This window comes from Chrysemys picta, chromosome 11 (assembly GCF_011386835.1).
Source record: "Chrysemys picta bellii isolate R12L10 chromosome 11, ASM1138683v2, whole genome shotgun sequence".
Lineage (NCBI taxonomy): Eukaryota > Metazoa > Chordata > Testudines > Emydidae > Chrysemys > Chrysemys picta.
In genome coordinates this window covers 51,994,601-52,011,604 of record NC_088801.1, presented here as the reverse complement: position 1 = coordinate 52,011,604, position 17,004 = coordinate 51,994,601, and the positions used below count along the sequence as shown (strand labels likewise).

Here is a 17,004-nt window from a genome sequence, read left to right as displayed (position 1 = left end):
ACATTTAAGAGAAAATTAAACATTTTCCCACAATAGTAACAATTTGCAGTGCTGACATCGAACAGGTTTAACCATGGTTACCAAAATGGTGCTGACCATAGTTTGTCTTAGTTAACACCTGATGTTCAGCTGCACCCACACTTGACACCTGCTGTAGTATTACAGCTTCCTAAATGTTATCATATGCAATCTTCATGCTTCAGAGTTTCTCAGCTCTCCTTGCTCCTCAATCTCCTAACAATGACATTCTCCCTCCACTTTCTGGAAAATATCATTGCATTTCAGCAGCAATAACCCACCTTTGCTATGACTACAGCTCCAATGTCTGGCTGCTTTCTTTTGTGCATGGATGGCCACCAGAATGTCCCTTCATGGGAAGAATGGAACACACTAAGCCAGCTATAGTAGGTTTGTGAAGCCCAAGGATTCCTCTGTCAGTGTCAGTGCAAAGATTGCTATTCAGTGCAATTGTAAGTCACAGGTGAGTGAGTGTTATAAATGTTTCCCAGTGCTGATCCAGAGGACATGAATTGTTATAGCCTCTGGCTGCAGAGTCCTTAGCTCTGTAGCGGCTCAGGTTTTTAGCTCTGGATGGTCCCATTTCAATTTCTGCTGCGTCAGCCAATAGGGTAGCTATCACTTAGGACTATCTCATACTCCATGCTTGGAGTAAGTGCCTAGGACAATGGAGTCCCCATCTTGGTTGGGGCCTTCAGGGGTATGTCTATGCTGCAGCTGGGAGTGCAGATAGACAGACAATAGCATGAGCAGAGCTAGCACACTAAAATAGTGTTGACTTCCCATGGCATGGATGGCAGCATGGGCTAGCCACTTGCTTACAAGTCTGCCTGACCCTCTGGAGCTGTACTCAGGTGGTTAGCCTGAGCCACTGCCCGTGACACAAGTTCACCACACTGCTATTTTTTTGCACACTAGCTCGAATGGAGCTATCACGTGTCTGTTCACTCGGAGGCATACTTCTAGCTGCAGTATAGAGATGTCCCAAGTATTACTATAATACAGAGAATAATAAAATAAAGGAATAAATAATAAAAGTCACAAGAATCCTTGGAATCTACATTAGGGCAGCATTCCAGCTGCTTTGCACTGCCTGAGACCTAGGATCCTGATTCCTCACTGCCTTGATCTTTGTCTAACTCTAGTCATTTACAAAATGGATGTAAAATGTTATTCTGATTTGGTAGCATTTTATATCCATGTCGGACAAGCGTAAACAAACCTTGCCACATGCGATGTTGGAGAATCAGACCAAAATTCTTCTCAATGTACAGCTTTTAGATATCAGAGAACTGTGCTAGCAGCACGACTGCTATGATTGAAGAGCCACTATTTTTCATCCAGAACTTATTCACACACAAAAAAAAAAAAATTATTTGAGATACTTTTGTGTTGTACCCACCCCCCTAAGCTCTGCCTGTTCATAGTCTGACCTTAAAATTGTTCACTCCTTAAATCGTGCCTTATTTTTGTTTGGAAAAACATTAGCAGCACATCTTGGACACTACCAGAAACACAATGACAATCACTCCCTCTAAAGTTCCACACATCAAAAAACGGACATTTTCACAGCTCTAGCACGATTTGCTGCACAGATTTTTCACAAGGAAGTGTCCCTGGCCTTTTAAACTCCTATTAACCATGTATTTACTTTATGAAAGTTGGAAGACATTTTTGCCAGCCCAGAGGTTGGGCCACCAACTATACTGACTCACTGAAAAGCAGGAGAATCTTAATGGGACATATGATCACTCTATACACTAGTAAGGAGTGAAGCATATTACAGGTGTCGGAGGGCTCTACTTAGCAGTAACAGGGCTATAAGAAAGCCTGTCAACATTTTTTGTTTCTCTGATGAAAACTGTCCCACTCGCTCCAAACCAAACTTGTCACAAATAATTGTCAACAACTTAATTTTCTATTTTTGGAAGGGGTATTGACTTTAAAAAAAATTAAATTGGATTCAGGATTGTTAGCAAGCATTTTTGGCAAACAAAGTTGTTAATAACAATCTAACATGATTTTGTTAAAGATATTTAAAAATGTCACTGAGACTTTGGCAAAAAAGGGAAAACCAGTCCATTTTGAACTGTGCAAAACATAAGGTTGAAAAAAAATGTTAAGAGAAAATAATCCTGTAATAAAAATATATATATATAGCTCTGATAATAATGTTCCATTGACAACATCATGCTCAAAGCTTCATCAATGGGAACACTGGGGGCAGGGCGATGCTTGGCCAAGTCATCCCTGCTGGCTCAACAAGCTGCACTAGGTAGATAGGTAGGAAAGCAGGACCCCAAAAATCCACCTCTTGCGGTGCAGTGGGATCAGCAGCACTGAAACCCTCAGGTCAGGCACTGGCCATGAGCCAGGCCAGCCCCGCACCTGCCCCTTGGGGGTGGTTCGCCCAGTGCAATTCAAGCCCCTAGCGGGGAATGCTCAGCTCACCACTGCGCAGGGTTTCTTCTCCGCGGGGGACACGCCCGGGGAGGGATGAGGCCCTAGTGGCGGGGTGAGGAGTCCCGGGCCCGGGCTGAGCAGCGGTCTCCGGAGCAGGACGGGGACTCCCCTGACGCACAGGAAAGCCGGCAGGCAGCGTGCAGAATAAAGCGCGCGGCAGGCGGGGGCAGGCAGCCAGCCGCCCGGCGGAGCTCAGCCTGCGCGTCTCGCCACCCGCGGAGCCTGCCTGGGGCGCCCCTCGGACAGGCAAGTCGGAGGAGCGGGCTACTGCCCGCGGGGGGGGTGGCAGGCTCGGGCTGCCGCTTGCTCGCGGGCACCGGGGGGCTGCGAGGGCAGCCGGGGGGCGAGCTCCGCACCCCGGGCTTCAGGCTCTGCTGGGGCGCCGCCCTGGCTCCGCGCGCACCCCCCGCTTCGCTGCCGACCTGGCAGAGCGAGGCGGGCGCCGGAGCAGCGGCTCTTCGCACCCGTCGAGCCGCCGCTGCATGGTGCGGGGGGTCGCAGCAGCTGGCGCCGAGTTGGGTCTCCCAGAAAAAGCGGGGGAAGCCTGGCCCCAGGGGGAGCTTGGCCTTCAGGGAGCCCCCAGGCAAGGCCAGCGGCTGCTGCGGGCAGGGGCCCCACGGCCCGCTCGCAGCGCTCTCTGAAGTGGGGGTGAGTGAGTGAGGCCACCCAGCTTGGGCACGGCTTGAACCATGTGTCCCGTGGGCTGCTGCACGGCCCCGGCCGCTCCAGGGCCGAAGAGGCGCGGGAGGGGGCAATGAGTGCCACAACCGCGGGAGTGAGGGGGGGCGCGCAAGTTTCTTAGGTGGGCACCTGCAGAGACGAGCTGATGGAACAGAGGAGCGAGGCCAGACGAGGAAATAGGGGAGAGAGACTAGCTCATTTGGCGATTACGTTGGCCCTCTTCGCCTTTGTTCCACCTGTACGCATAACCCTGGTTCCTCAGGGCTCTGCAAAGCAGCTTTGAAGGCGGTTCCTTGCACTTGTCCCCCACTGAATATGGGCCCTGGCCCTCTTTTGAGGGGAGGGGGGTAGCCTTCCCTAGGTAAGCTCTATGGTTGGAAGTTCAGAAAAGTCGTTTTTGGAAAGCATATTCAGAAACCCAAAATTTGCACGGAAACACTGCCTAGAGCAGAGTGCAGAGATAACCTTAAGAGATCATCTTGTTTTACAGAACAGTACAGGGCATTTGTGTTTTGAAAACAAATTAATCTAACTCCTGAGAGAAACTGAAGAGAAGTAGATGCTATGGCACTGTTTTATACGATTCCCACTTATCCACAATAATGTCCCTCTTAACAGCATAGAGCTTTGAGAATTAAATAGATACATTTAGGCATAGGTCCCAAAACTAGGCTTGAAGTCATTTCCATCATATATAGTGCTTACAGTTTGGTTCAATGCCTCTGGCACCTCCATTATACAAATTGTTCCAGCATTTACCTTCTGTGTGTGAATTTGATAGTTTCAGAAGATACACATTTTGAAGCCCTTGTGCTTTCCTAAAGTACAGTTGACTATAACTGTTCTAGAATGTATTTATATATAGTTATACCACACATACTATTTTGACACCATAATTGAAATATGAAAGTTACATTGCAACATTAAGAAATAGTCTATTGTATTACATTGCAATATCAACTATTTATACTGCACTAGATACATTGGAGAAGAATCTAAATTAACTATATATTTTCAGTTTTTTAACTTTAATTTTTCCTGGAAAAAGTGTACTTTTTGGTATGAATTTGAATAAAGTCTTTACTTCCAGTGGCGAAACAAACTAAGACAAGAGAAAAATGAACATGGCAAATTTATACCCTGTGACTAAAAGTGAAATGGAAAGCATGCCACAATGTGTATTGTTTTTGTTTGATCTGGATATGCTAAATAAATAAATAGTCTCCCATTTACAAAACAGGCCCCAATAGTACAAAGGGTTATGCAGGCAAGTGACTGAATGTAAAAGAAACCTAAAAGTTTACACTGCAGACAAAATCCTTACTTAGGGCCCTATTAGGTGTTCTGGGCACATCTAAAACTCCGGGATTCCCAAAGCCATTTAATTCTATTAAAGTTTTGCACTCAAAACTCCTACTAAAAATAGATTGAGTGTCTAAGGCCAGAAGGGAGCATTGTGATCATCTAGTCTGATGTCCTCTAAAACTCAGGCCACAGAAGTTCCCCTGGATGGGGGGCAGGAGAGAAGAGAGAGGGAAAAAAAAATCACAAGTATTAATATATGCAAAAGACAGCATCATCAGTATGGAAGGAACACATGGATTTGGCTCTTTGTATGCATCACTAATCAGTGATGCAAATGGTGTAAAGTTATCAATACAACTGCAGAAAGGGAATGAAATGCTTTCATACCCAATTTCCAGAAAACAAAAGTAAATAGTTGGCAACATTTCTCCTATTTAGTGGAAAAGAAAATGTAAAAAGGAGGCAGATTGAACAATGTTGTTTACAAGTGATGTTGCAGGGAGTTTTTATAAATTGCAATGATAATGTAATCCTGAAGAAATGAATGCTGCATAAGATCTGCATATAATTATCAATGCATAAATATTCACAAGGTTTTTGGAGAGAATTGCCATATATTCATAACTATATCTGGAGGGGATAAATCAGTAATTATATAAAGACCTCAGGATTTGGCTGTTAATCAGTTTTTAAACTTAGGCACTCTGACTTAATGTACAGCACTCAACAACATATCACAAGGCCAAGTTATGTAGTACTTACTAAGGAAACAGGTTTCAGAGGGGTAGCCGTGTTAGTCTGTATCAGCAAAAAGAACAAGGAGTCCTTGTGGCACCTTAGAGACTAACAAATTTATTTGAGCATAAGCTTTCGTGGGCTAAAACCTACTTCATCCTACTGTATTTTCCACTGCATGCATCTGATGAAGTGGGTTTTAGCCCACAAAAGCTTATGCTCAGAAAAATGTGTTAGTCTCTAAGGTGCCACAAGGACTCCTTGTTCTTTTTACTAAGGAAAGACTCCCATTGGCCTCCCTTAATTTTGCCTGATTAAGGCCACAGGACTCAATTATGCCCATGAAGTACTTCAGCTTCTTCAGTGTTTTTCTTTGGTTCAATGAAAACTAAACATGGAAATTCAAACACTAAAACATTTTTGAATAAAGAATCTCAAACCATAAAGGTATTTTTATTTTCCCTTTATTAATTAAAATTTTAAAGCATCTAAAAAGCTATTTTTAATTTGTTTGTATGATGTGGAACTGTCATTTCAATGAGACACCACCACTTAACTTTGTAGTTTTGATGAATTTTAGCATCATAATTATATTAAATACCCTATATGATGTTTTTACTTCATCTAAACAAAATGATTTGATATCAAAACAAGTTGTTCAGTCTTGAGAATTAACTTTGGGAATTTGGATTCTATGGGAAATTGATTAGATTCAGAACTAGGGTTGTGGTTTTTTTTTTTTTTTTTTAAATATCAGGATTTTCCACAGAACGGAAATTGTTTTGTGACCAGCTTGATCCATAACTCACACAACAAAGTGGGACAAAAAATTGAAATAGCAATGTCACCCAAAAATAAAGTTCTACAAAATTGTTATATTTTCAATTAAAACACTGTTTTAAAGTTAGAGAGGAGGTGATATCTTTTATTGGATTAACTTCTGTTGGTGAGAGAGAGAAGCATTTGAGCTACACAGAGCTCTTCCTCAGGTCTGGGAAAGGTACTCAGGGTATGTCTACGCTGCAGTTTAGACACCCCTGGCTGGGCCATGCCAGTGGACTTGAGCTCACAGTGCTTGAGCTAAGGGGCTGTTTAGTTTGAATGTTTGGGCTCAGGCTGAAGTCTAGGCACTGGGACCCTCTAGCTTGAGCCAAAATGTCTAAACTGCAATTAAACAGCCCCTTAACCCAAGCCTGTGAGAGGAAGTCACCTGGCATAGGTGCACCACAGGTGTTTAATTGCAGTGTAGACATATCTAGAGTGTAACAGGTAAATACAAGGTCAAAAAGATAGTTTAGCATAAGTAGTTAGCACATTCAAAGGGGCCATTCTAGGTGAAATGGCCCATTAAAACCCTGTAGTCCAGGGGTAGGCAACCTATGGCATGCATGCCGAAGGCAGCACGCGAGCTGATTTTCAGTGGCACTCACACTGCCCGGGTCCTGTCCACCGGTCTGGGGGGGCTCTGCATTTTAATTTAATTTTAAATGAAGCTTCTTAAACACTTTAAAAAGCTTATTTACTTTACATACAATAACAGAGAAAGAGACCTTCTAAAAATGTATTACTGGCACACAAAACCTTAAATTCAAGTGAATAAATTAAGACTCAGCACACCACTTCTGAAAGGTTGCCGACCCCTGCTGTAGTCATAGGACAAAAAGGGGGTTAGAGGGTTACAGATTATTGTAATAAGCCATACATTAAGTGTCTTTATTAAGACCATATCTAACATTATGAAAATTCAAAATAAAAGGCTTCATTTTGAATTAGCACATTGAAAAACTGTTAATCTACATTTGTCTCAAAGACTGACAGTTCCATAGTCCTTTTTCCACTCAAAAGGACTCAAGTTGTAATTTTTGTGCAGCACCTAGCACGATGGGGCCCTATAACAGTTCTACTCACCACAGTACCATCCCCAGCATCTGGAATGGGGCAGTGGAGGGATTTTCACCTCTGGAACCCCCCTCCTGCTGATTACCTCTTTGGCCCTGTGTCTGTCCACAGCATAGCCCTCCAAGGGTATGGAAAGCCCAAAACAGCAACTCAGACAAACAAAAGGGTCTTTCACAGTGCTTGGGCTCATCTTCAGCACATCCTCCAGACTCAGCTCCCTACCCTTTGTGGGTTAGCTTTAAGTTTCTCTGGCTCTCTTCCTAGAATCCCTTCTTAATCTCATTCCCCCTATTTAAGAATCTTCTACAGAAACCCTACTAGCTCCCTGTGATTCATCTTCCAAACTGAGTTTTCTCACCCCTTTTGTGAGGCCAGGTGTCTCATACTGCCACCTGACCTCAATTAGCCCTACCCCCTCTAGCTAAGATAGGGCTAATTACAGCACAGGTGGGCTGACTGAACAGGGTTAGCTGCCCCAGGCCTCCTGGCCCTAAAAAGGGCAATCCATCCTGTTAGAGGTCCGAAGCAGAGATTGGGGCTTTTAAGTAATATCATCAAATAATAGACAGTAATAATAATAAAGGCATTAAAGGTCATTGCAGCAACATTTTTGTTGTTTGGGTGTTTCCCCCTTCTCTGTTTTACTCTGAAATAATGCAAAATATCTGCAGCATTGATTGGTAATGACTTTTTACAACATAAACATGTAAATTAAAAAAATATATATAATGGTCTAAATTCTCAGGCTCACTCTATCTCTTTTGTACCACTGGGACCATGCTAGGGATACTGAGCTGATATAGCTGGTTTCTTTGTCACTCCCTCTTTGCAGTCCCCAGCGTAGGAAGTATGTCGGGGGGGAGGGGGGGGAGGAATGGAGAGGAGTAGGCAGTAGCATTGGCTGGAACATGATTCCACCTGGTGCACTTTAGAGCAGCCTCTAAGCTACTCTAATGTGTGCTCAGGATTAAAGCAGAGAATCAGGGAGGTATAACCAGCTTCCTGATGGCCACCCCTTCCACACTAGTCTGCCCAGTGGAAGTTGGATGCAGCATGAGAATCTGGCCCAATATTTGTAACCTTGAAAGACTGTTGCAATCCCACACTCAAGTACTGAAGTTAATGTCGGTTTTGCCTGAGTATGGAGTGACAATGCAGGTCTAATGTCTGCCCCTCACCACCATGCAAGCTTATCAGATGGTGGCCTATTCTTTGTATTTGGCTTTCTTTCCGGTACTAAGTTTACCAAAAACATACAACTACAATCTGAAGCAACCCCAACGTACAATCCTTCTAGGTGAGATAGATATAGAGATGCTTAGTCTAGGTATGAATTTCAGAGTGTGGCAGTAGATGCCCTGATCATGCCTACGGTTTCTTCTCTTTAATTTCTTATGTAGCCTTCCCATTCCTGGGTTTGGACCCAGCGTGCACACAGGTTTATAGCCGTTTAAGATGTACTAGAGCAATACCTCAATGTACTAGGGCAGGATATAGTACCCTCAATAGAGAAGAGGATGGAGTTCTAGAACCAGCTGAAGTAGATGAAATACAATGATAAGTGTAATATAAAATCAGACTGGTGTGAATTAATCAAACTAACAAGGGCACCTTCCTGCCAGCTTACTGGACTTCTTGTAAGTGATGATATCTGGCTTTGTAAACTACTTTCCTGAAAAGGGAAATACTGTTAAAAGAAAAATCACCATTCTGTCTGATATTTTTATGATCTACTTTTATGAGTCTTTCACACAACAACCAGGGAGAGAAAATCATTTACAATAAAAAAGGAAAAGGTGGTGTGAAACCACAGAAATCCGCAGGATACCCAGATTGGTATAATGCCTGAGACTACTGTTTACTCTTTCTTTTTTTTTAACTGAATAATTCACTGTTTCAGGTGGAGTGTCCCTTTGAAAGTGGAAAAAAATGAGGGGTAGGGGGACTATTAAATTATGGGACAAGGGATGAACATATGCTGAAAACAAATTATACATATGCTATGGAGTGCTTGTGTAGTATCAAACATTAAATATTAAACCAATTTCACCATTTCTTTTATAGTATGTCTCAGTGGAGTCAAGTCCAGCAGTTGGAAATAAAGTTTTTGGAGCAGGTAGACCAGTTCTATGACGATAACTTTCCCATGGAAGTCCGACATCTACTAGCACAGTGGATAGAAAGCCAAGATTGGTAAGATTAAATGTTCTTCTGTCTACTAAGGTTTGATTTGTGGAAACTTTATGGTTTATACAGGCAGATTTTTAGTATGTTTGCTTGTGAACTGTGCAGGAACATGCTTTGCAAGAAAAGTGTGCCTTTAGTTATGTATTAAAGGCCATCTTATTCACATAGCACGTTGCCCTTTATTTATCTGAGAGATTCAGAGTGAGTGAAACATTGAAAGTGCCAATGTTTTCACTACATTAATTTACTAATTACAAATTTCCATGGCATATATTTGATTTGTCTGGGGCAGATTTATAATAAAAACACTAATTAGTGTTTAGGGATCTTTTTCTTGCTTTGATTTTGAATAAATCAAATACCACGTACTTCTTTAAAGAATTATTTTTAAATAAAAAAGCTGAATGTAATTTTCTTTATAACACGTTTATTGAAATATGGCTTCATCTAGCTCTAATTAAGAGAAACAAAATTAAAGCTTAATATAATCAGATAATATATAGTCATTTGAGCTGTTCTATATCTTTTAGAGCTCAATTTTCTCTCTTTCAACCTCAAATTTCAGGTGTGTTTGAATAGATTTTTGTTTGGACTTATCTCTATACAAAATATATTTGTTTTTGAATATTAACATAATGACAGTTTTTTGCATGAAAAAATGTCAGTTAGTTTTAGGTTGGTTTTTTGTTTGCTTGTATTTTGTAGTGTGAAACGGATTCATGTACTCTTTTCTCCAAACTGCACGCAAGAAGCAAACTACCTTTTAAAAAAGTCTTTACTTGTTTCCTTTATTTCTGAATGCAGATTATAACTTACTTAGCAAATAACTTGACATATCTCATGACATTCTTGTTCATTCACATGCATGTTTCATGTTAATAATTTTGTGTTGCATAGGGAGGCTGCTTCCAATAATGAACCAATGGCAACAATCCTCTTACAGAATTTGTTAATACAATTGGATGAACAGTTAGACCGGGTTTCTCAAGAAAAGAACCTCCTGTTGATACACAACCTGAAAAGAATCAGGAAACTTCTTCAGGTAAGATTATTACCTCAGATTGCCTTTAGATAAATTTGTACCTTCTTACTGGTTTCTGAGGCAAAATCCAACTACCCTTGAAGTCAGTTCAGTTCTGTTTCTGTTCTTAAATTGTGCTCATCAATGTAGTATCAAAGCAACTCTGGGAAGATCAGACCCTACTATCTCCAGGCAAAATTAAGTTGACACTTAAGGTCAAATTCTGTTCTTAGTTACACTTATGGAGTAACATGTATGATTTCAGCGGTGATTGCACAAGTGTAACAGCAGAAACTGGGACCCAAGGTCTTGATATGCAGACAAATCTCAGTTTTTGCAAGTGACATTTTGCAACCTTGTGGCACAAAAGTAGATATTTAACTATGAATAGTTGTGTATACATACTCCTGGGGGAAATCTGCGCCAAAAAATTGAAAATTCAAATATTTTAAAATTTTGCAAATTTTATTTGTCTAAATAACACTACATAATCATGCCAGTTTCAATTATTTTGGTAATTTATTTCAAAATACCTGACAGCACACAAAAATTCCTCTAGCAGCAGAGAATTAAAGAAACCCCTGACAACCCAGTTTTTTCTCTTAATTAATTAGCCTTTTAGAGTTGGTAGGACAACTCGCACCTTTTCATGTTCGCTGTATTTGTATATTTATCTCCTCACTATATGTTCCATATATGTTCTATATGTTATCTCCTTACTATATGCATCCGATGAAGTGGGCTGTAGCCCGTGAAAGCTTATGCTCAAATACTCCAAAGTACTCCTATTCTTTTTGCGGATACAGACTAACATGGCTGCTATTCTGAAACCCAGTTTCTGTTTCTCTGCCCCGTCTTCCCCAGCCCAGATAACCTCCCCCTCCCTCCCAGAGCCCATCTGTGGCCCCCCCCCAGCCCAGACACCCTCCCCGAACCCAGCCGTGGCCTACCCACCCCAGACCCCGGTCCCTCTACTGCCCAGGATTCCAGAAGGAGAAACAGCCTGTTGCGGGGTCCCAGCCAGGCTTGTCTGGAGTTTCCTGAATGCCACCGTCTCCTTCCCTCAGGGCGTGCAGGGTAGGGTGACCAGATAGCAAATGTGAAAAATCGGGACGGGGTTGGGGGGTGATAGGTGTCCATATAAGAAAAAGTCCCAAATATCAGGACTGTCCCTATAAAATCAGGACACCTGGTCACCCTAGTGCAGAGAACTGCAGCTGCTGGGAACCTTGTACTGTACTCTCCTCGCCCCTCTCCCCGCCAGTGTCTTCTGTGTGCGAGCTGGGCTCTGCTGGGTCCAGCGGGCCCTAGTGGCAGCCAACAGCACTGCAGCCCATTTCTGTGGGGGAAAGGAAATTATGCACAAAACCCATTAATTTCTGCAAAATTCTGCATTGCGCAGTGGCACAGAATTTCCCCAGGAGTAGTATACAATTCGTTACAGACATAAAAATGCAGGCACAGTTATTTACAGGTAAAAAACTGCAGCCAGCACTGGATATGAGGCTTTAGAGCAGTGGTTTTAAACCTTTTTTCATTTGCGGACCACTAAAAAATTTCAAAGGAAGATGCAGACCCCTTTGGTTATCTTAGACATAGTCTACAGACACCCAGTGGTCTGCATACCACAGGTTGAAAGCTACAGTTCTATAGCATATAGACCTTCAGTTTGATACGTATCTAAGATTGTCTTTTGATAAGCTTTAAGGTTTTTCCATCAAGCTTTTGCACAGTGATATTTTCTTTTATTGGGTTGGAGTTAGTAAAGCATAGTCTAATAAATGTTTGTTTATGGTAAGAATTCTGGGGAAATGATAGCATTTAGTTAATGATTTACTTCCTGTTATAATTGTGCCTTCTGCACAAAGCAGATACATATCTCCGTTTTATGAAAGGTTTCTTTCCCTTCTTTGATGGTGGCATGTTTCCTACTGGGACTGCAATGACTGTTATAGTTCTTGCAAAGGGTTATCTTTATTATATGTACTGCAATGGAAAATCTTAACATGACACTGCCAATCACTTTGTTCCCTTTATTCATTATTGGTGATGGCCTCTTAGAAACTTGACAATATTTCCATTCCTACCAACGTTTCCTCTTGCATTATTCAAACACTATTTTTCTCATGTGATTTTCATGCAACTTGAAATTAAGGTCACTTTTTTTGTTTCCCTCCTGGTTTGTATATTAACGTCATCCATAATTTCAAAACAGTTAAAACAACAAATTTATTAACTGCTTCTGCAGGACAAGCAGAGAGGCGCAGCCTATTGTTATTGTATTGGTTCTAGGACACACAGCCATAGAGTGGTGGAAGTATTGCTGCATCACTCTACCAGAGGCACTCTCTGCAGGATCATACATACAGGAAGAATGCCTTCAATGGCATTGAGATGAACAGTTCTGACAATATTTTGCAGGCTGAACAGATACGCATTTTACACAGTCACTGGTACCAGATGCTTGATTATAGGGATTTGTCTGTATTTTTATTCAGACTTTGTTTTGGTATTTGGTTTAGCGCTTTAAATGTTCCCCTCTTCCCTTTGCTACGTATTTGATAAAAAAAAGAGTATTACCAAATGCTAGCAACGTAACCAGCTCTAAACAAATGTGCACTGTAGATAACCTATAGAATATAGAACAGATTGGGACGAGCACTCAGGATTTCAATGTACTTTTGTATACATGTATGTGTGTGTTTAGATAATAGCATTTTGTGTGTGTAGAAGGAAGAACAAATGTCCTTAAGTCCTGTCACCTCTGCTGGGACAGATACTGTGCTGTGCCTCTTGGGAGCTGCAATGCCGTAGATGCATACTAGTAGGGGGAGGCAAAGGTGGCTGTGAGCCATCTTTTGTGCCACCTGGATTCTGATCTGGCCAGGATTTGAAGTGGTAACCAGAATATATTAGAACAATTCCAGGAGCCTTATGTTCCTCTTCTGGGTTGTATTCTCCCCCAGCCTCTGGTGGCTTCACTGCAGCCCCTGTATGCTACTGGAACAGCATATAAGGGCCAGAGCAGGAGGCATAATGGGCCCAGAGTCTGCCTTTTCCTGCCCCACAGCTATGAGCAGATAGAGATTGCATAGAGGCTTGGTAACCACTGCTCAGCCCACTCAATGGCTGGCTTTCTCAAAAGAAATGCAGCACAAGTGGGAGTGTACACTGAATAATTCTCTGTATCCCTATGCAGGATTGGGTGTTCAGATCCCAGTCCTGCAATCTGCTCCAAGCAGAAAGGTCCTTGCATGGAGCTCCATTGACTTCAGGAGCTTGGGGTCTAAAGATTTACAGATTTTCTTGACAAGACACTGTTCTGCCTATTAAAAATGATCTCAGTCCTGACCTTTGTGGTAAAATATTTCCATCTGAGAAAAAGAGCAATAGTTCTCTCTATTAGTAACGATGCTGGCCTTTCTCAGTTGTATCACGACAGCAAAGAACTGATTTTTTTAGATAACAAGTTACTGCTATGGTTTCAGAATAGAAATGTCAACCACCAGACATTTAATAGCACTTTCACTATTAGATCTTTTTCCTGATTTTTCTTTTATGACCTTTAATAGTAAAACCCGCAGTCTAGCTTGGTTTCCACAATAACTGCTACTGGCAGGGACGAGCCGATTTCATGAAATGTTCCGTACTATAGATAAAGCAAATAGCTTGTGGCGCTTTTTAAAAAATAAACAAACTGTATCGAACACACATTTCATGTAAAGTATTACCCGTCTGGCCGTGAAATTTGTATAATATAATTTCTGCTTACATCTTTAACCTAAATATGTGCTACAGAGCATTATTCCAATGGTCCAGAGTTATTGATACAGACCGTGGATCTTCAGTTATCAAAACTAATCCCATTCAGTTTAGTTCTGTTGGGCAGGTAGAAAAACCACTACCACAGCTGTCACCGACTAGCACCCTTGTTGTTCTCATTTATTATTTGTCAAGCATTGAAAATGTACTGAAAGCTGTACAGGACACACAATACAAGATAATCCCTATTCCAAAGATACTAAAGTATACAAATCGCATGTGGGAGAGCAAACTTGGCATCTTTTCTCATACCTATTTGTGCTCTAGGCCGGGCCTAGATCCTTCAGTGCGCCAGAGTTCTGCTTAGCACACCTGAAGAAGGGTGGCAGGGGCACTTCCCTGATCCCTGGCACAAGTAAGAACAGACACAGCACCCCTCTAACTTATACCAACTTGCAACAGCTTCGGCTGTTATTCCAGCAATCCCTTCTGGTGTTGCAGCACATGCTGGCTGTGCCACCTCCTGTCCCAGCACACCACCAGTGCCAGGGGAAAACAGGCAATTGGGAGGATGGGTTATAGAAGTAGGGAGACTTTCTATTGACTTAAATGGGAGAGGGGTTAGACTCTTAATGAGAGAGGAAAAATATATTTGTAATTCATCTTCTACCTTTTGGTGACTGTGTGAACAGTGTTGGTTTATTTATCTCTGAAGGTTATAGCCCACCTGACTTACTCTTGGCTCTCTCTAGTGCAACATTTCTTTGAAATTTCTCAGTTCACTCCTCTTCCTTCCCCTCTACACCACACACACACACACACACACACACAAACAAGAAGCTACCCAACCTCAACACATGATCTGAAAGTGGAGTTTATTTATTATTTTAAGCACAGTTCTGTTATAACTTTAAAGAACACTTTGTCAAGCTTGACAGATCTGGAAGCTATAATTTGTCTTCAAGTACAAAGGCTGAAGCAGTCTGTCCATAGCATTCACTGCTATGTGCCTGAGTAGAATTAATTGGAAAAAGAACTAGTGACACTGAAGTTGCAATGAAAACCAAACAAAAAAAATGTTATAGATTTTTTTCCTCCCTATTCTCCTACTAGATCTATTCCTGAATAACCTCTACAGCAGACTTTGCTCACTGGTTAATGTAGTGGGTGTCCAGCATGCATCTCACTTGTATACCAACACACTCATCTGCTCTGTTTTTTGCAATGGGCAATAGGATATTGAAATTTACAAAACTTCTGCTCTGATCATTCAGCAAATAGGAGTCTTACACACACATTTCAATGTGCACTAATTCCTTCTATCAATAAATGAAACATACATACCCATGAGCCAAAACACAGCTGTGAAAGGCATCCCCAACTCCCAGGAGCACACAGGAGAACCTGTTCACAGAGACTCAGAGGGAAGAAAGCAGAGCAATCCACTGAATTTACCAATCTGGTATTGAAGAGCCCTATTTACTAGAGAAGCTATTTTCCAATGACACTTAAAACACATTTTGATATCTTTAATTAATCATAAGTTATAATGTCGTGTGATAAACTCAGGACAGACAGCTGCGGGGGGCGGGAGGGGAAGGAACAGTCCAAGGGTATAAGGCCCTCCTCCCTATCAACTGAGGAGGGGTAACTACAGGTCAGTCAGGTTCATCTGAGAAGGGGTTACCAGAGACTCAATTAGGATCAGCTGAGAGGAAGTTACCTGAGGCAGGGCCGGCTCCAGGCACCAGCTTCTCAAGCAGATGCTTGGGACGGCCGCTCCTGAGAGGGGCGGCACGTCCAGGTATTCGGCGGCAATTCGGCAGACGGTCCCTCACTCCCGCTGGGAGCAAAGGACCTCCTGCCGAATTGCCGCCGCAGATCGTGATTGCGATCGCGGCTTTTTTTTGTGTTTTGGCTGCTTGGGGCGGCAAAAACCCTGGAGCCGGCCCTGACCTGAGGTCAATTAGGATCAACTGATTCCAACTAAGGGCTTCCTGAGACCTTTTTAAACCCTCCCCTGTTGGGAGAAGGGGGAAAAGGAGAGAGAAGGAGTCCTGCTGCCAGTAGGTTAGGAGCAGCGAGCCTCACCAGGAGGGGAGGCTGCATTCTCTCCCATAAGGAAGAAAAACAAGCTAAAAAGACTGGTGAAGAGAAGGAACAGACTTCCCCTGTGCCACCAAGAGGGACTATTTTACCCAAGCCTGTCTTGCCAAGGCTAAAAGCAGCTGAGGCTGGTGAAACCGAGAAGGTGCCTTGCCACAGTTGTTAGGGTGGACCAGCCTTTACAGAGGGACACAACACGCACGTTACCAGTGCCTTGCACAACTATTTTCTAGATGGCAATGGAATATTGGGAGTCGGGGTTGTTTGGTTATTGTAATGATCTTGGGGTTCATTAAATAACAAACCAGTGAATGAGACAGGAATAAAACTTTCATAAAACAAACTAGAGAGCGTCTCTGGTGAATGGCTGCACGCAGCCATAGGGAGTTCCCAGGCCCCCCTGTCAGGGCACATCTCTAAATTCCTATGACATACTGTCCCTAATGAAGGAGCATCTCTAAATTACAGTAAATCCTCATTTAACGTTGTCCCACTTAACGTTGTTTCAATGTTACGTCGCTGCTCAATTAGGGAACATGCTCATTTAAAGTTGTACAGTGCTCCCTTATAATGTCCTTTGGCTGCCTGCTTGTAAGATTCTGTGGAAGAGCAGCGACTTTACAGATATCTCAGCCAAACACATAGATTTGGCACATTCAGTCTGCACAAGTTCCGCTTCTCCGCCTCCTTCCCCTCCCTCCCAGCACTTCCTCCCAGAAAGTCCTAAGCGCGAAGTGCTGGGAGGGAGGAGGAGGAGCAGGGAAGCCCCCCATCTCCACTCCTCCCCCTCCCTCCCAGAAAATCCTAAGCGCCGCTAAACAGCTGTT

The 17,004-nt window shown here is 42.6% G+C and overlaps 1 protein-coding gene across 9 annotated transcripts in view; it reads left to right on the top strand.

Moving 5' to 3' along the window:
• Positions 1-2,506: 2,506 nt before the first annotated feature.
• The window catches only part of STAT4 (signal transducer and activator of transcription 4), a 68,343-nt gene continuing 53,845 nt past the window's right edge, over positions 2,507-17,004 (top strand). For 7 of the 9 annotated variants that reach the window (XR_010591614.1, XM_005306806.5, XM_005306810.5 and 4 more), the window contains exons 1-3: positions 2,587-2,727; positions 9,166-9,294; positions 10,186-10,330. Coding sequence is in view for 8 of the 9 variants with exons in the window: in XM_005306806.5 (XP_005306863.1) it covers positions 9,167-9,294; positions 10,186-10,330 (273 nt within the window). In the remaining variant the exon portion in view is untranslated. Of the gene's footprint in view, positions 2,728-9,165; positions 9,295-10,185; positions 10,331-17,004 lie in introns of all 9 variants that reach the window. The other 2 variants (XM_008172909.4, XM_065562014.1) reach the window with 1 other exon arrangement.